The sequence below is a fragment of the Hemiscyllium ocellatum genome, chromosome 9 (genome assembly GCF_020745735.1).
Source record: "Hemiscyllium ocellatum isolate sHemOce1 chromosome 9, sHemOce1.pat.X.cur, whole genome shotgun sequence".
NCBI lineage: Eukaryota > Metazoa > Chordata > Chondrichthyes > Orectolobiformes > Hemiscylliidae > Hemiscyllium > Hemiscyllium ocellatum.
Window position 1 is genome coordinate 40,049,810 of NC_083409.1, and position 19,954 is coordinate 40,069,763.

A 19,954-nucleotide genomic window follows, 5' to 3' on the forward strand; every position below is an offset into this window, starting at 1 on the left:
TGATGTTCATGTATCCTGGTGGCTAGTTTTCTTCCTGTTTGTTACAGTTCTTGCACGGTATTTTGTAAATGGCATTAGTTTTGCTTGTTGTCAATATAGGGTCTATATAGCTGCTGTTTTAGTGTGTTAGTGGATTTGTGGGCTACCATGATGCCAAAAAAAACTCGATTTAAATTTACAAAAGAACTAGTCTTGTATCTTTAAAGTACAAATACTTGTTGCAGTCACTTGAGAGAAGGGCAAATAACTGCATATCTTTTCTGTCTGTAACAATTCTAGTTATGCAGATTTACTTCTATTTGTGCCCAGATTATCAACTGCACTATAATACTTGAGTGGTGTTAATCTTTTTTAAATGTGCAATTAGTCTAACATCTTGCAGTTGTTCATGCAATCCCAAGCAATATGATCAGGTGGCAATCAAATACAAAGAGATTAGCAGAGGAACACTTGTATTTTTAAAAAATCTTTTCTTCCAAAAACTTTTCAGTAGGCTTTAACTTCCATCCACAATTTCTTTTAAATACCAAATCAACTTTTTAAAGATAATACTACCATGGTATTTGCTTCTTAAAACTGGAACACTATGCCAGCTTATTTTTCGTACTTAAAATAGTCTGTTATCCAGCTTATGTTCTGAACCTTGTGTTCACAGTTCCTCAAATTATACAGCTCAATGCTGGCTCTGAGGAGCCTTTAATTTAGTCTATATTCTCTGAACATTTCCCTTAACTCTACTGAATTTACCACTTCAAAAATTTATCTCATTACTTTCAAGTTACTATTGATTAGCTTCCACAGTTTTTCTCAGGTAAAGCATACCAGATGAGTATTCACTATCCAGAAAAAAAATCTATCCTCCCTCAGGTACTTTTTAGTCCTTGGATTACCAATCCTCCTAGCAGTGGAATTAGCTTCTAATTTACCTTATCAAAATCCTTCATAATTAGATTTCACCCCCCCCCCACCCCAAAAAAACCTCATCTGTTTCCAAAAACAATCTTAGCTTCTCTCATTTTCCATAGAATTGATGACGCTCATTGCCAAAACTAAACTAGTACAATTTAGCTGCACGCTTTACATCTTTCTAAGTTATGGTTTCTACAGTTGGACACAACGCAATTCATTATCTGAATGAAGAGAGAGAATGGAAACAAACTGCAGTTGATACATTTCCTGCAAAACTAATCATTGTTGCATAACTTGGACAAAGTATTTCTCGATTAGCTGGAAACCTATTACCCAGGGTCCTGCTCCTGACTCCTTTTATTAATCTCTGTTTTTGTTTGTGGTACAGCAATGAATCAAAAGATAGGGGTAACTGGTGTGATTATTTGTGTCATTACATTCATGCTTACGCTAACATTGAAGTCTTCATTCTGTATTCTAGATCAAATGTTTAACATCTAATACTTAAGAAATTGACTTTTATAATCTTTACAAAAACACAACATAATTTGTTCAAGTAGCTTTGTTTATTGTCACTAAAGCATAAGGCAGTATTTTACCAAAAGGAGATAAATGCTACAAGACATCGTAGCATGCCTTTCAAGATACACCAAGCAGAATGACCAAGATGACAAAAGTATTTCACACGTCTAAATCCTTGCATAATATAAGATGCATTACTGTTTAGTCCCCAACGCATTAAAGCTGTTTTACAGTATTCTGGATTTGGACGGGAACTCTTTTACTGTATGCATGTTGGGTTGTAGAAATGGTCTAGCAGTACTGCATCTTCTATTGTCTACATTTTAACGTTTTCACCATACAATAAAAGGGTATATTTAAAATGGATGAGTTTCATTTCCTCATTTGCTGCAACACTTGTAAAATTTCTAAAACATTTTCAGCACTTGATTTTAAAAAGAGGAATGACTAAGCTAAACCAGCAGAAATTTATGCACATTAATAAGTTGTGTTGAGAGACAAGTTGTTGGAGATAAAATTAAATCAATGTAGAGAACTAATAGTTCTGAAGGTGACCAGAATCACTAGTCATTAAGGTAACTTTTTTCTTCCTTTTGAATGCATCTTTCTAGTAGGTTTTAAGATAGTGACACTGTCAATCTAAAAACAGCACTATGTTTACATTTCCTTGTTCAGCAATAAAATAACTGAGCATTTTTGTACTCAAAATGATCAAGTGCTCGTCTACTTACAATGTGACTTAAACCTCCTTGCTCAAGATTAAGAAATCGTAATACAATCAAGACAAACCCAAATTGTAAGCCTGCTGAAAAGTAAGAGTGCTACACCATTCCCTCTAAGTCCAATTTCAGCATCGATTTTGCATTACTGAAAAGTGGCAACTGGTGCAGAACTAATCAAAGAGGTTATCCTGTCCCCGTAATTAGTAGTAACAAAATAGCCCTAATTGCAAAAGCAATAAGACAAATTTGGACTGGTCCTCCTTTGTTTAGTATTTTTAGTCTGGAAAATCTCACTCTACAGCAATGTTTTTAAAACAAGATAGACATTGGACTTGAGCAACACTTTCCAAGCTAATCAGGTACTATTACAGTTTCTGTGGAAGACAATTAGTTGTACCAATAAACAAACATGCAAACAAAACTAGAACTCGCAATAAAACTGCATGGAAAACAACTGCAATTTTACGGTTTACAACACCTCAACGTTATTGTTCAGTATTCACTGCTCTTTCCCCTTTGTTTTCACATTGGTATTTTGTGCTCTCCCCTTCTAAACGTTCTCCACATTCCTTAAATGCAGGAAAGATCTGCAATAGGTTTTGGCCTCATAACTTGGCACAAAAGTGCAAGAAACATGCATCGATATAGTACTTAGTTGTTCAGTGCAGTAACTTTTAACACTCAATCCCAATGAAATGCCCAGGATGAATGCTGAAATCTTAATTGTGTTGTTTGCCAAAGTTTACATAAATTGCAGCTTGACCACTTGCAGATAGTTTACAAATATTCACAGTAGTTATTCAAAGTATTAGAAAAAGAATTGTCACAATCAGCACTCAGCAGTATTTTATAACGACACCAGCATACATAAATGGCTCTATATCCATCAGCTCAGTCTGATTCAGCCACAGGACAATGTTACATTTTTATAAACTTTTTAAAGCAGGAACTTCAATACAATTATGTAATATATAGCTGCGCTATATCAGGAAAAAACAATTTATTGAATATCCAGTGATAATGAATGGACTTAACTACGGTTGAGCATTCTACGGTTGATAACACAAATTTCACAAAGGTGCCAGATAAGCAGTGAGTGTGCCTGGCAATGCATTCAATAATTTGCTTTTAAAAAGTGTCTGTTTGTTTAATTACATAAATCCAATGCATCATCTTGGAAAACGGAAGAATAATACAAACACCTTGCCTACATTTCCAAAAGCTTCCTGAGAACAAAAATGCCTGATTAAAATCTAACGCAGCAGCAGAAATAGTTGGATCAAGTAGTGATGCACAGGACTGAAGCAAATTAAGTATTTCAAAGCGTGAGGCCAGTTTATAACAACTGCTGCACTGGTCATTTTGGAATGAGAAACAATTATTTGTGCAATCATCAAACTTCCTGGACCTCTGACATACAATCAGATTTCAAACTAATGGAGTCTGCTGTGGCTTCTACAGAAGCTGCTTTGGGACCAGTTTGACCATGTAGCTTCTGATATAAAAGCTAGGGACACTTTTACTCTTTGGTGTTACAGGATAACATAAATCCAGACACATATCAGCAAAGCATAACATGCTTCCTTTTTATGTGAATTTAATCCAAATTTCTACGACAAATTAACTCCCAATTAAAATACATTATATCGAGGAATTACATTTCACTGATCAGTATATGGAAGTTTACAATCATCTTGATTATAGAATGCATTAATACAAGAATTCGACTGGCTCCATAAACTACCAGTTATTTTTTCACTTTACAAATAAACTCATTCCACAACCTCTGTATCAACACCAGGGACATACAGATGTTGCACAAAAACATCAAATATTAGAGGTTAGAGCCTTATGAGCTGGTACTAACAGTTTCTGAACACCATGGTCTGAAACGTAAGCCGTGTCTGATTGTTGATAGGATTGTTTAAACTTTAACTGGAAACATTCGCTTGTGCAATAAGCACAGCACCTCAGACAAACTTGCTGTAAACAGTACACAAGAATCAATGATTTGTTAGTCACAAGAGTTTTGGTGAGAATTGTATATTTCATGCATAGACACATTGCAGGCCACACACATTGAAAAATATTTTGATAACCCAGTAATAGCTTTTAAATTGTTATTGGAATTATTTCTGTAGGAGAAAGATTTAACTACAGAATTTCAATGCCCGGCTGCTTTTAGTCCCTTCTAATCACAAGATTTTGTGGAGATTGGTTTAAACTGAAATCATAAGTGTACTGTTCTGATACCCTTGTCTTCAGGTTTACAGTGACAGGCATGTGAGCAAAGTTAATAGTCAAACAAAATAGCATTGTGTTCTTTTTTGAAACAGTCCTACACACACTTTGTTCACACATTCACACTGTGCAAATATCTCATTTCTTCCCTTTCCTCTAGCATTTGTTTAAAGAATGGAAAGTCTTGTTTCAACACCACTTCCATGGAAACAATTTTTTACACTCCCAATGCAACTGATTGAGGAATGTGGCAAATATTTAAGGTAGCACATTTATCTCTTTTGGCTCAAGTCTTTTGCATAGGACAGCACACGAACCAAAACTGGAAAAACATGCATCAGTGCACAGTACCACGTCAATCTCTAGCTTTAGTAAATAAATACACTGATGACGAGGCAAATTTCCTTAGTTTGGAGATACAAGCCTTGCATTCTTAAAAAAACATGCAGAAAACTTCACAAATAATCCACACTTGCTTTTATAAAAATTGCATATACTAATCCCACTATATTCCCTAAATTAAGTTTGCATAACAAATTGCAATGTGTCACTCTGATGACCATACACAAATAATTGTTTCTATCTGCATAACCAGCACTTTGCCACATCTCAAACTCTGTTTTGCCCACCTAAACAGGTTATGGCTACAAAGTGATTATCTCAAGATTTTGGCAGGAAAGAAATTGCGATTACTGCATGCTTAAATGGCAAGTTTTACTGTGAGGAGGGTCTATTCCTGAAAAGTGAAGAAAGCTACCTCACCAGGCAGGTTAATGGCTATTGCAAGCCATGACTGAGTAAATGTTATCAACCTCATGAAGCAGGTGTAACTGGAAGAGGTATTTACTGAGAAACCAATCATTTCCTCTGAAACATTAATAAAAGGTTGAGCAGGAATGCTAATAATCCTTAGCTCAAAAAGAAGAAAGCTGATGCACCTAGATAGTCAAATTGGGATGTTATTGCATGGTATTTATATCAAGCTTCACCTCCATTGATGAGTAAAAATATACGAATACCGAAAAATGTTTTCCAAATCAAATACAGTTGATACTATTTTGATCCACACAAAAAAAACTCTGCAGAAAGGTTTACACTATGAGGCAGTTCTAAAAATGGCCAAAGCTCTAAAGTGCAAGCAGCAAAATAGGCAGTGCTAAAAGGAGCCTGATCTCTATCCACTACAGCTCCTTCACCTATAATCAGAACAACATAATATCACTTTGTTTAGATATGGCTGAAGCACTCCCAGTTCAAAAGGAGGAGATGGTGCTTTTCTGAATCTCAGAAATAGATAGTCTTTTTAACTCTGTCAGAGTTAAGTTTGCAATCTGTACGCAGTGGTGAATGAATACTTTTTACAATTGCTAACCTTGACATTAGGTTTGGAGCCATGAGAGGTTCACAGGAATATGTTATGATTTCAGTTTTGCACCATTCCTAATCAGAACATTAAGTTCTTAGTTAAAATGTCACTATGCATGGATTTACTTTTACATTGTTTCAGAGAGTGCTGAAAACATTCAAAACCTGGTTGATAACTTCAGGAAAAAAACAGCATTTATTTGTATTCTGTCAACTGTGTATACCAGCACTGTACAGAATTTAGTGGCTATCCAAACTTTTATGGTTGACTTCTTAAATATGGTCTAGCACATGGGGCCAACATACATGAATGCAAAGTGATTATGTAAGCCATAAGTCTGGTTACAAAGCTGGAAATTTTGGATTGCTTCAGGTGAACTTAAGTGACATTTACCATATTTCACAGCTATAGATGTTCAAAATGTTGGTATGACAGAACTAACTTAAATAACCACAAGGGAGTTTAGATCAGATCTGCAAATCAGATTTTTAAGTCTGATCCACATAAAAGGGAACTGAAAACAAAACTGAATGGAAGTGCAGAAATACTGCTTGTAAAACAATAAAAATACTTTTACAAAATTTAATGTTACACATCCATTTTCTAATTAATTATATTTACAACAAAGGTGGAGATATTAGTTGGACTAATTTGGCAGCCAGTCAGATCAAAGATATTTAAAAGACTGTCATAGTCTGTCCGATCTCAAGACCACAAGCAAGAATGTTTGCTAATTTAGTCAATCAGAAGATGTGGCACATGAGTCCTATTGGCCACAATCAACACACCACTTACTGGAAAAGGCTGAAGTTTAACTGCAGTTTACCATCAATAACTTCACATGTTTAAAAATTATATGGAAAAGCCACTATTCTTCTTGCCTGCTACTCTGAATCTAGTCTGAATCTCAAGGCATTTGGATTGTCTGATCTAGAGTTGAATAAACTGGACCAAGTAAAGTGCTTGACAGTTATCAGAGACAGAGGCATGGCTAACCATTTAGCATGATATATAACATGAATTCACACTCCCGAGGAATAAGGAGACCTATTCAAAACTAGACAAGCAAGCGGCAACTCTAAACCTACATTAAGGTATGGCAAAGGACAAGCAACTCATCCATGTACTGGCATTCCAAAAAAACTGCAAAGTACACTTCCTGCAATACAGTATATGTGGGAAACGGGAAGAAACTTCATTAACTAATTTTTTTTTAAAATCACCTTAATGATTCCAGAATATTTCATCCTGTAGTTTCTGAATTCCAACCAAGGAAAACAGCAAAGTTCCACATTTAGCTGGTACAGATCTTTATTAAAAACACTTTTTTTTTGCTATCAGTGATCTGGCAAGATAATTTAGAAACTAATACCTCATATCCAAAAGATAGACAATTTATGTTCTGTTCAGAATATTCCTTTGTATTAAAATCGCTAAAACTACTCAAAGATCTATTAAAATGATGGGTGTTGGAAGCGGGAGGCCTTATCCATTTTGAATAAGTAAGAAGAGTAATGGCAAAACCATCAAAGTACGAATTTGGCACAGGAAACATGGAATCATTAATATGTTCCGAAATGTTGGGTGTTTATAGTCCCGATATGTTTTCTTTGGTACCTTTTTGTTATTAAGATTGCTGCTCTGGTTTTAAAATATAAACAGACTTACGTACAATACTAAAAGGCTTGGAGTACAAACTGAAATTTACTTCTAGTAAATGTAATCTGGTTAAATTTAAAGTTCAGGCAGTTTTGATTTCAAATTTGAGTTGAAGTGCACACATTCTAGATAAATCAATCCACTTATTTGCAGCCTTGAAGTTAGAGAGATAAATAAGTGACAGAAATTGGTGTATGCACACCAACGACTTTAAAACCTAAAGTTTTTAATTTAGCCTTCAACATACCTGAGATGTAAGCTCAGATTACATCTCTGAATAGTGCTTAAGCATGTTATAACTATGCCACTAAAACCCTTTTTTGAATTATAGAAGAGAACCCTGAAGTGGTTAAAGCAGAGGTGGATGACATTTCAGCTGGACCAATTCCCCCAGTCCTTACCTCATAACCAGGACTTTTATTTTTCCTTATCCAATTCATTTATGAAAGCCATGATTTGAGGTTGCCTTCTACATACTTTCAGATTGTGCAATTTGAATCATACCCATTATGTATTTTTAAGTCATATGGAGTACTTCAAAAACTGATTCTAGATTTTGCTTGTAAGGTTTTTCCATTACAGCAATAAGTCTTTGGTCATTAGCTAACTTATCAAATAATCATATCAATTCTATTTTAAAAAACTGTACCTTTTGTTCTGGTAATTTAAGGTCTATGTGCATCGAACTGGAAAACATCACGACTGCAATTTTGTTTTTAAATTGCAATATCTGGAGACATGGTTAGTATGTCATTATTATTGGTTCGAATAATAATAAAAATTTATATGAACAGTCTCCCTAGGTCAAATGAAGGAAAACCTTGAAATATTGATTGAACATATTCCCAACTCCAAGCACATTTATACAAAATGCAATGTATTTTAATATTGTAATGGTAACAAGATAGATACAGTCACAACTATGTTAGACTAATCCTTTTATTGAAGTTCTTTTGGTTTTGGGTATTTTTGACTTTACAGTAAAATCTGGTATGCTTGGCACTCACTAGAGTACGTATGCTATTTCTCATTTCCCTGAAATTACATCTGAATTTTATTTGGATCATTTGAATGATTTGAGGGCAATAAAGTGATCATGGCCTCTACTATTTTAGGAATACTAGATTTTATTTATACTAAATTATGAGATATATAAAAGATGTCTAAGGAAGCCAAGTGTACTTTGCAGTCAAGATTTAAATGCTGTTTATGTCCCTAGTAATTCTACTAAACAATTTGCTGCTGATATGGACTGCTGACTATATATCTGAGCATGTTCAGATGTGGAAGAAGTTGCTCTTTAATTAGCGTTTGGGGCCTGCTATGGTGAGTTTGTCCATCATGAAGCCACTGAACAGTACCAAAGCTGTCGCAGGATGAGGCAAAAAGAAAATCCATGTAATACTATCTCAAGTTCTGAAATGGTACAAGGAACGTCTTTTATCTCCCTGAATATAAATACATCCGCACTGCACCACACACGTACCATTCAAGCTGCTGTAATATGAAGGCCAAATAAAGCATTACTGAGAATTTTAAGAGAAAGTGCTCAAATCTGCATCCCCTTGCTCACAGTAAAAAGCTATTTTTCTGGTGTATGTGGGTGTTTGCATGCGTGTGTCTGAGTATACTTACACACATTCATTAAAACCTTTAAGAAATTACATCTTTTCTGCATCTAGAGCACTTAAATGCTTGCAATGTGATCCTTATGACCTCACTATCAGATTCAACCTACTTTTGTCTTTTATATTTCCCACTATTTACAAAAATGTTCTGTGATTTCTTTAGGTTCAAATACAGTAATCTTAATTTTCACCAGCATGCTCCCCATTAACAAGAACGTAATTGATAGCTCTGCCAGCAAAGATGTCATTTCAGCATTTTACGAACCAAATGCAGGTTGCAATAATTTCTAGTAATAAAATAGAATTTGTTAATAACTTGCCAACAGATTTAAGTGCATTAATCCCTAACTCTGTAAACCTTTTCTCTAAAACTAGCTGCTTAAATTGATGCTCGCTTACACACAAAAGGAAACGGAGCAAAATATTTAACCTTTTACACTATTGTATTAAGGAACATTTCAAAAGGAACCTGGGTGATTGCAAAATATGGTGAGCCCTGTTGTAACTTAGGTGTCAGCAACTACGGTATGATACAGATATCCCCTCTTGTAGGCACAAAGCGGGTAGAACGTAGCCACAACAAATTTGCCATCGAACATTCTTCCGGTCAGCATCTGCTGGGCCACTTTGCAGTCAGCCGCACGTCTGAATTCAACAAAAACCTAGTTTTTAAAGGAGAGAGAGAGAATCATGGTCAAATATTATTTTTAAAAAAAGTTTTGTTTATCTCAGTCTTGACAGGAGCTACAGAGCCTCTTAGAAGAAAGGGCTGTAAACTTAAACCGAATATTGAGGATTCACATTTGTATCATTCTCTGCTCCTGGACAAACTTGAGATGAACTTAGATGGTTCAAGTTTATTTGTAGTAAATAGTGTAGCTGTAAAACACAAATCACAAGCTAACACAATTTTTTCACTCATGAAAAGGAGAAGGAAAGAGGTAACCTCTAAGTATTATCAATCCAAAGTAATGCCAATCTCGATTCTCATTCTTTAATACAACCATTTCAGAAAAACACTTCTTTTAAACCTCGAATGGCAAGAATGTGGAACTCACCATTGTGTGGAGCAGCTGAGGCGAATAGCATATGATGCATTAAAGAGGAAGATAAGTAATCGAGAGCTATACTGATAGATAAGGAAAGGTGGGAGAAGACTCGTGGAGCGTGGATTGCTTGGGTTAAATGGCCTGTTTGTATGCTGCCTGTTCTACACACTGATGAAAAAAACCTTGTTTTTCCTGTAACATACCCAAAAACCAACTTTTATTGGTTAAGCCATGAGGTCTGAAAGCAGAGTTCAGTTCTGGTTTAAGTAGCACGCATTATTACTTATGTGTTCTCTGACCGATGGCAGATTCTGGTCTTTGTACCTTGAACCAATAATTCAATTTCCATTCGGTCCAACATTATTTCTGCCCTTTCTCAAAATGTTCCCTTCCCCTACCAGGCTTTTCCTGACTATGATCAACAAATTTCTTTATTCACTCACTCTCCAGAGCACTTCTTCATTTGTTACTTTTTCTGTCTAGCAGGCCCTGTCCATTCTCCTCCAACCCCACACTAGAAAGCTATTATCATCCTTCTGTAACATCCAAGTCTGACTTCCATTCAAAATCCACTCTAAACCAAGCTCCTTAAAACGTTGCTTCTTTGAATTGGGTATTCAGGAACAGTCTCTTATCCAATATGGCCTTCCCATTGCTATCCTTGTTCTTATATTTGTTACTTCTTCCATCTGTGCTTCCTAAATACATGAATTTCTGTCCTAGCTCGCTGTTCACTCCTTAATTAATTATATCTGCAGGTTATTTCTCGACCCTCAGCCCTTAGAGCCTGCTCTTCAATTTAAGATCATGACTCGTCTCATTGTAGTCTCAACTCCGCTTTCCTTTTTAAGATTCCAAAACCCTCGACATCTTTTTCTCTCAAAACTTTATTAAACTCTGCATTGAACAGATTTTGCTTTCTGGGAAAAGAGAATTTCACATACATTGAAGTCCTACCCTGGGTGAGTTATATTCCTTGCAAGCTTCAAATGAGGATTTTTACTAACAGTAAACATGGCAGGCTGCTCATGCACAGTATAAGACATGTGTAGTTTGTAATTTCCAGTAAGTTTGCTCGTTTCCTTTAAACATTAGACTCAAGAGCACAGTAGTCAAAAAAAGGACTGTGTGAATGAGCAAAAGACTGACAGGAAAACAACAGAACTTCATTGCATCAATGACCCTCCATGACAAAATGTTTAATTTTTCCCTGGATTCTAACATCTGCAATGTAGTTCTCTCTTGAACTATATATATACTTCTGTTTTGTTCAACCATCAACACGACTTTCAATACGTGGACAGACTAATCGTACAAAAGTTCAAAAATCAACATTCTTTCAGGGTAATCAATGTTTGTCTGTATGAAGTTTTCTGGCCTTTCTCCTGATAAAGTAAATATTTTTGCTGCAGCCAGGCCAGTGATTCCTTTAATGGACAATATATGTTATAGTTTATAAAATTCAAAATGGACTTCTACTAGGTAAATAAGCATTCAGTTGAATTCACCATCAACAAAGCCTCTGAAACTGGTAGGAAAGATCATCAAGGCAATATAAGACAAAGAACTACAGAGATGCTGAAGATCTGAAACTACCAAAAACAAATTGCTGCAGAAACTCGGAAGGTCTGACAACATCTGTGAAGAGACAGCAGTTAACATTTTGAGACCTGTGACTCCTGTGAAGAAGGGTCACAAGATGATCAGGGTGCTTGCTTTATTACGATTTGGCAAATTCTGAATCTGGAAAATGAACTAACTAAATTAAAGTGAACATAATTTGAGATTTCAAAAAAGCTACAGCGTGTAGATTTAATCATGCAGCACTTTTTTTTTCCAACAAGCCCATTTCTATTTTGTAGGTACAAAAAGAGCATTAATTCAGAATAATAATGCTAAAGATCTGCACGGGTGTGTTTGCCTTTTGAAACTCAATGTCAGGATGAAGAACTCTCAATGTGATCATGGTCTTTTTTTGAACTGCTGACCATGTATTATCATCTCCCTTAAGTAGGGCATTATGCAACAAGATTTGGAGTGCAGTGTCAACAATGACAGCTGCTCCTCTGGCTGTGGAACATTTATGGGAAAGAATATGTATGCAAACTTTAGATTTGACTTTAGATACCAAGGGACACTATGAACAGAAATGGGTTGCACTGGCCTCAACTTCAATTTCATTGTTACACTTGGATAGATCCCGGTCAAATGGTAGTGGTCTGGCTTCAACGACTTAAGTTGTTATGCTATAGTAATTCCTTACCTATCATGAAAGGCGAGCAATAGATTTGCAACAGTTGCTTCTTGGTCTGAATTCAACACACTAAAGGATCTAAAGTCTGAATATCATTTCTTGAATGGAATCTGCACACAATGCTGGAACTTGTGGGGAAAGTTGGGGAGAAGCAGCTAATTTCATCTCATTGGCAAATGCATAATTAATAAGGCTTCTTAAGTTGTCAAACAGTACTATTCATAAATAATATTGGGATATTTATAAATGTTGGGATATGTTGTCAATGTGTCTTAAATCTTTGGTGGACATGCGCGATGAGTTGGGACTTGTAGATGTGTGGGAGGTACTCCACCCAAATGGAAGAGACTTCATGTTCTATTTCAACCCACTCAATTGACATTTTTTTAAATGCCAATTGACGGTTTGGACAGAATACTGGCATGCAAAATTAGGAATATAGGCGTTTCGGATCATTTACCGATGTATTTAGATGTTAGATGAATCAAGGGTAGTGTATGTCACTGGCGCCATGCACTGGATCCATTTTTGTTGGGGGATAGCAAATTTGTTGAGTATATTACGAGAGAGTTCAGGGTCTTTTGGGATATCAATTCAGGTACAGTTAGTAATCCGGCAATGTTTTGGGAAGCCACTAAGGCATATTTATGAGGTCTGATCATTTCATATTCGATGACTAGAAAGAGGCAGAGGGAGGAGCAGCAACAGATGCTAGAAGTCTGGCTGAAGGTAGCTGAGAAAACATATTATAATAGGCTGTCATTGGTTAAGCTACAGCAGGTCACAGCTCTCTGAGCTGCTCTCAACTCAGTGCACACACAAGTGGCTAAAAAAAAGGTCTCCTTTGCCAAACAAAGACGGTTTGAATTTGGAGATAAGCCTGGGTAGATATCTGGCTTATTTGACTAGGAGGAAAAAAGCTTTCCAATCTATTATGTCTGTTAGGGAGAAGGCTGGTACGATTATCCGCGAATTAAAGAAGATCAATGTTAGGTTTAGGGATTATTTTGCAGAGCTATCTCGGTCGGTCGGGGGTGGGACGAGGACAGGACACAGTACAATGGGAATGCAGTCCTTTTGAAATAGGTAGTCGACAGGAGTGTCCTTTATCACCGCTGTTATTTATCTTGGCAATTGAACTGTTTGCCAAAACTATCAGGGGGGATCCTGAAATAGTATCGCCAAAGGTGGGAATGGGGGAACATAAAATCACTCTATATGCTGATGATGTGCTTTTATTTTTGGCTAATTCGGAGAAGTCTGTTCCTCGAATGATTCAAACAATTAATTCATATGGTGGTTTCTCAAGTTACAGGACCAATTTTACAAAATCAGAAGCCATGCCAGTAGGGGGATGAGTGGAGGTACCTAATCTGAAGGAATGGAGAAAGTGAGGACTGCAGATGCTGGAGATTAGAGCTGAAAAATGTGTTGCTGGAAAAGCGCAGCAGGTCAGGCAGCATCCAAGGAGCAAGAGAATCGACGTTTTGGGCATAAGCCCTTGTTCAGGAATGAAGGGCTTATGCCAGAAACGTCGATTCTCCTGCTCCTTGGATGCTGCCTGACCTGCTGCGCATTTCCAGCAACACATTTTTCAGCTCTAATCTGAAGGATGGAATGGCACTCCTTTTTAGATGGTCGCCAAAAGATTTTGTTATATTTGAGAATTTTTATTACCCCCTCCTTCCACCAGCTGTATAAAGGTAACTATGTACAACTACTAGAGAGGATAAAACAGGATTTGCAGTGGTGGGAGGGGTTATCGTTAACATGGTTGGGCTGAATAGACCTGATTAAGATGAATGTTCTTCCTTGACTGCTGTACCCCATGAGAACGCTCCCGTTGTTGTTACTAAGACAAGTGTTACGGAGGCTCAGTGTTTGGCTAGAGTCCTTTATCTAATGCCACAGGCGTCTTCTAATTAATTTCACTAAATTGTAGCTTTTGCAGGCTGAGGGAGGGGTGGATCTTCCGGATTTGAAGAAATACTAAATAAGTGCTCTGTTAACATATGTTGGTGACTGAGTATGGGGGAATTCGGAATCGATTTGGCTTGATATTAAAGCCTCACAGTCGAGATGTCCTTTAATTAATTTATTATTCATGGACAAGATGAAATCCGTCACCCAACAGTGTAAAAGTCCAATTATTTTAAATATGGTAAAAGCCTGGAGGATAATGAGGCAAGATGAAAGCAACTGGTCTAAGACTTCGCCATTTACCCCACTGGTGGGAGCCCAAGGATTTAATCCTAGAAAAATGGACTCCGGCTTTAAGGCATGGAAGAATAAGGGAATCTTCTGTCTGGGAGACTTATTCGAGGGGGAGGTCCAGATGTTATTTAGTCAGTTAAGTCAGAAATATGGATTGTCTAATAAGGACCTTTTCCAATATTTCCAGATAAGGGACTACATACAGAGGAAAAGAATACTCCAGTATATGGGGTGCTCTTTCAGGACTTTATATCATTTACAGAAGGGTCACGCCCTGGGGGACATGGAAGGACTCAGTAGGACGTGGAATCGAGAGCTAGGAAAGGATATTTCGTTGGAGGTATGGGAAGACATCTGGAGGAATGTAAGGAAAATCTCAGTATATAACAGAGTGCAGGCCATGCAATTGAAGATCTTACACAGGGCTCCTATAGCGCCAGAGAGGCTAGCTAAGTTCAAGACAGGAGTATCGTCAGGGTGTCCCAAATGTAACATTAGTATAGGCATCTCACACACTGTTACTGGTTCTGTTGTAAGATCCAGAGATACTGGAATGCTATAGTAAGGGAGCTAAAGGTCATCCTGGGGATTGAAATTAACGTAGATCCAGTATTGTTTCTTTTGGGGTTGTCAAATTTGCCCTCTCTGGGGGAACACAGGAAGAGATTGTGTAATATTCTTACTCACTGTGAGGAAGAACATTCTAGTAAACTGGACATCAGAAAAACCACCAGGTATTATGGGGTGGTATAGGCTGGTGATGGAGCATTTCCCCCAAGACTACCTCAGAAATATGGTGCACCACAAAACAGAAGTTTTACAAGATATGGCAGCCCTTTTTTAATTATATTGACCCTGACTTATCAGTAATATTAATCAGGGCTGTGGTAGGGCCATGGGAATCAGTATAGGTGCCTATACTGATTTGAAGATTTGAAGTTTTAAAACTAGAAAGAGGTTTTTATGTATCTTACCATTAAAGTCTTGAAAAATGCTGCAAGTCAAGAGACAGAATCAGGGAGCTAGGAAGAGAAGACCCTGAAATCCCAGGGTTCATGGGAAGTTGGACTGACAATCAGAGCTGTACAGCATGCAAACAGATCCTTCAGCCCAACTCGTCCGCAATGACCAGATATCCTGAATTAATTTAGTCCCATTTGGCAACACTTGGCCCATATCCCTCTAAACCCTTCCTATTCATATACCCATCCAGACGCCTTTTAAATACTGCAATTGTACTGCCTCCACTAGTTCCTCTGGCAGCTCATTCCATACATGCACCACACTCTGCGTGAAAAAGTTGCCTCTTGAGTCCCTTTAAATCTTCCCTCTCACCTTAAACCTATGCCCTCTAGTTCTGGACTCCCCCACCTCAGGGAAAAGACCTTGTCTATTTACCATATCCATACTCCTCATGATTTTATCAACCTCTAAGGTCACCCCTCAGACTCCAACGCTCCAAGGACAACAGCCGCAGCCTATTCAGCATCTCCTTATCACTCATATCCTCCAACCCTGTCAACATCCTTGTAAATCTATGTTGAACTGGTACATCATGCACACCTCAACTAGTGAAATGTTAAGTATAGTTTATGGTTTAGTATAGAGTCGAAGTTCCTACATACTGGAATTACTTGGTTGGGGGCACTGCTGAATTTCAAGGACAAGTCTTCAGTACTACTGTTTGGATGTCATAATATAATCTTTGCTAAAATTAGTGCGTTGAGACATTTCTTGATACCATTTGAAGTGAATCAAATTGGCTGAAGACTATATCTAAAACACTGTAGACCCTTTTGAAGATGACGGAGGTCAGGATGACAGTAAAAAGAAAATGCACATTTACATTTTAGACTGAAGCTTTGAAAGGTCTAATTTTTGAATATTTAATTCTAAAGAAATGAACTTGATTAACATAAGAATACATGAGGAAATAGAATTCAAAACTACTCAATCTGATGAAGAGGAGCTAATTAAGGAGTGAAATAAAAAAAAACAAATGTGCAAATCTCAATGATTCAGTTCATCAGCAAAATTTAACCAGTCATTTGCCTGAACATATGGCAAGTACAGGGAGAAAGGAAAAACTGCTAAAGTTTGTTCAATATACACCTTTAGATAATTATGTGACAACTGTGACTCAGTTGCCTCAGTGTCACAGGCTGTGGGTTCAACTCCCACTCCAGGGCTTGAATGTAACATCAATACTCCAATGCAGTACCAAGGAAGTGCTGCACTCTCAGATACAGACTTTTGAATGAGGCGTTAAACAGAGATCTGATTTGCCCACTCTGGTACAAGTATATCCTTGTCAAAACCTATCCCTCAAGTAACATCAGAAAACCAGATTCTCTGGTCATTATTACTGCAGTTGAAAAGTTGCTGTTTGCAAACTGGCTGCTGCAAAACCTATAACACAAAAATACACTGGAACACATGACTGTGAAAGGTGCCACAGTCCTCCATCCTATCTGTGCTGTTTTCATTCAGACTCTGGCTCACACTATTCATTCATTGAGATTACATTTTCCCCAAGGAATAACACTACAGTACTTTGAAAATAGAGTTAAAAATCACTCAACACCAGGTCATAGTCCAACAAGTTTATTTGGAAGCACTAGCTTTCAGAGCGCTGCTCCTTCATCAGGTGGTTGGTGAAGGAGCAACCACCTGATGAAGGAGTAGAACTCCAAAAGGCAGTGATTCCAAATAAATCTGTTGGACTATAATCTGGTGTTGAGTGATTTTTACCTTTGTGAACCCCAGTCCAACACCGTCACTTCCAAATCTTGAAAACAGATGAAATAGATAAGCATCAGGGGAAATGTTTACCTGGCCTTTACCAGGATTCTCCTTTGGGACGAGCAGAGACATAACTGGTCCAAACCTCTGGCATTCTTCCCTCACATCTTCCACAACATCTGTTTCGAAAAGAAAGCTGAGTTTTAAATTAAGTTTCAAATATAGCAATGTAAAAATACAATAAGCATTCATAGAGTCTCTACAGTGTGGAAGCAGACCATTCAGTTCATCTAGTCCATACTGAGCCTCTGAAGAGCATCCCACCCAAACCCAACTCCTCACTCTAACCTTGTAACACTGCATTTCCCATGGAAACCCACCAAGCCTATACATCCCTGGATACTATGGGCATTTCATCATGGTCATTCCACATAATCTGCACGTCTTTGAACTGTGGAGCACCAGCAGGAAACCCATGCAGCCTCAGATTGTTGCCACAGGGTGGAATCACACCCGGGTCCCTGGTGCTGAGAGGCAGCAGTGCTAACCAATAAGCCACCATGATGCCCCCATTCAAGCTGACCGAGTCAAAGCTTATTTCTTTCCAGACAACATACTTGTTTTGAAAATATCTGATGTAAGTAGAAAAAGTAACACCAACTGACCTTCATATTCTTCACACTGAAGATGGCTATCATCAATAACATTGAGTAGTCTCAGCACTGGTGTTGGAAGCATAACCAAATCTTCAATATGAGGTGCTAATAGTAAAAATTAACATAGTGAGCACTTCATTTTAGCTATTTCAATGTAAGTTAAAAATATAAAAGAAAAAGTTCATTTTTTCCCTCAACAATAAGGCATTATACTACAACTAAACAATATTGAGAATTAGTTATGAAATTTTGTCCGAAGATTCTTCCCAAATGAAAAGGGCAGGATAAAGCTGTCTCAAACACCAGTGAAGTTTTGCAAAGCACACTAATGTCCAGTTTTACTGAGCAATGGGAAGCAGAGATTTGTATATTTTAGTTTTGCAATAATACGTTGATGCAATTTGCATATGTTATAAAGACTTGAGCTAGAAATTTTACTTAGTGTGCACCTGGCATAATCTGCAGCATAGATAGAACCAAAGACATTTCAAACATCTGTAAAGAGAAACAGGTCTCTCTCCTTCTCTTTATCACTATTCTCCAATATGTTCATCAATGCCAACTATGTATAAAAATACAAGGTACATAAAGATCAGATCTCCAAGTTTCATGGCTCCAACACAATTCACAATTTATTCATATTACATGTAAACTGTCATTACACATCTGTATAAAAACCGTAAAATTCTGGACTTTGGACTCAAAAAAAAATGAAATGTAGAATACTGAACTTACCAAAGGGAATGCTGAAGAAAGGGTTGTATAAAGCATGTTCTGCTGTAGTTCTGTGTGCTGGATCATCATGAAGCATACTATAATTTAAATATTGGAAGGAGCAAAAAAAATTGTCAAATATATAAACAGAGTACATAATTTAATAGACTTTTTAAAAAATTAATTAGCTGTAAGCCATCATTTTCTTGTATTCACAGTGATGTACTTTTAAATTTTTTTATATCACTTTCGATTTCTGCTAACGTAATAGAAATAGTTTCTGTACTACAACTTAATTGCTACTATACTTGCCATATTGAAACACAGCATTCCATTAAGATTAAAACAGATCTAATACTGATTTATTTCTATTATGTAAAAATAAAAACTACTTATGACTATTTATGCAAACCATCACAACTTGGGATTTTAATAGTAAATCTGCTTCAATTCAGTGGCTGTTGATTATGAAGACATTTCATATTTAACTTGAAGACATGTGTTTTGAAGGATTGTAGAAAAAATTATCTACTTCAAGTTTCGTGGAGAATTTTGAATTGGTTTCTTTAAGAAGTCACAGAGTTCATTATGGACATGGAGATTTTTAAAAACGCGTTTTCCATGATAATGCCTGGTTGTTGGAGACCATCTGCTGGGAGATGCTTGGGGTTTGTTCTGATCTTCAGTTGGGAAAAAAAAAATGTGGAACAAGGGTCTACTCAACTGCTCTCTCCTTGCTGAACAAAAATAACTTGAGAATTTAGGATAAAAGCTATTTGTTCTTCCAGAAACATTACTGAAAGAACTGCTCAATATTGTATTTCCGGAACAAGGATTTCAGTGGCAGATGCATATGTTTAGTGACCTGTTCTTGAGTAACAGACCATTGGATTGGAAAACATGAGCATAAAACATTGGACCTTTTTTCTCATTGAGCAGTAAAATCCATCAGCTAAAGAGTTTTTCAGAAAGCCAAACTTTGCAAGAAAAATATTATTCTTTACCTTGTATGTCAAAGCATGTTTTTGGGTTATTTAGAGCAATGCAGAATGACGCAAACAGCACATGGTCAATTTCTGCTGTTTGCATCCTCCTGCTGAGGTTACTACGAAAGTCCATCTTCTCAATCTCACGCCTTGCCTGAGATGTCCTGCTGTTCAGGTTAAACTCACCAGCGCTTGTCTTTCTTTAATGAAAGAGTAGCCCTATGGTCCTTTGAGACTGTGGCGGCATTATCTTTAAAAGGGTTACATATATATACTTACACATTCCTTTTCC

General features: G+C 37.0%; 1 protein-coding gene across 1 annotated transcript in view; it reads right to left on the bottom strand.

The window, feature by feature from the left end:
• Nucleotides 1–1,456: 1,456 nt before the first annotated feature.
• uhmk1 (U2AF homology motif (UHM) kinase 1) overlaps nt 1,457–19,954 on the bottom strand; it is a 32,212-nt gene continuing 13,714 nt past the window's right edge. Inside the window, exons 5-8 of the mRNA XM_060830173.1 lie at nt 18,698–18,774; nt 17,972–18,067; nt 17,397–17,485; nt 1,457–9,709 (exon numbers count right to left, since the gene is read on the bottom strand). Coding sequence (XP_060686156.1) covers nt 9,554–9,709; nt 17,397–17,485; nt 17,972–18,067; nt 18,698–18,774 — 418 coding nt within the window. The 3' untranslated portion in view covers nt 1,457–9,553. The remainder of the gene's footprint in view (nt 9,710–17,396; nt 17,486–17,971; nt 18,068–18,697; nt 18,775–19,954) is intronic.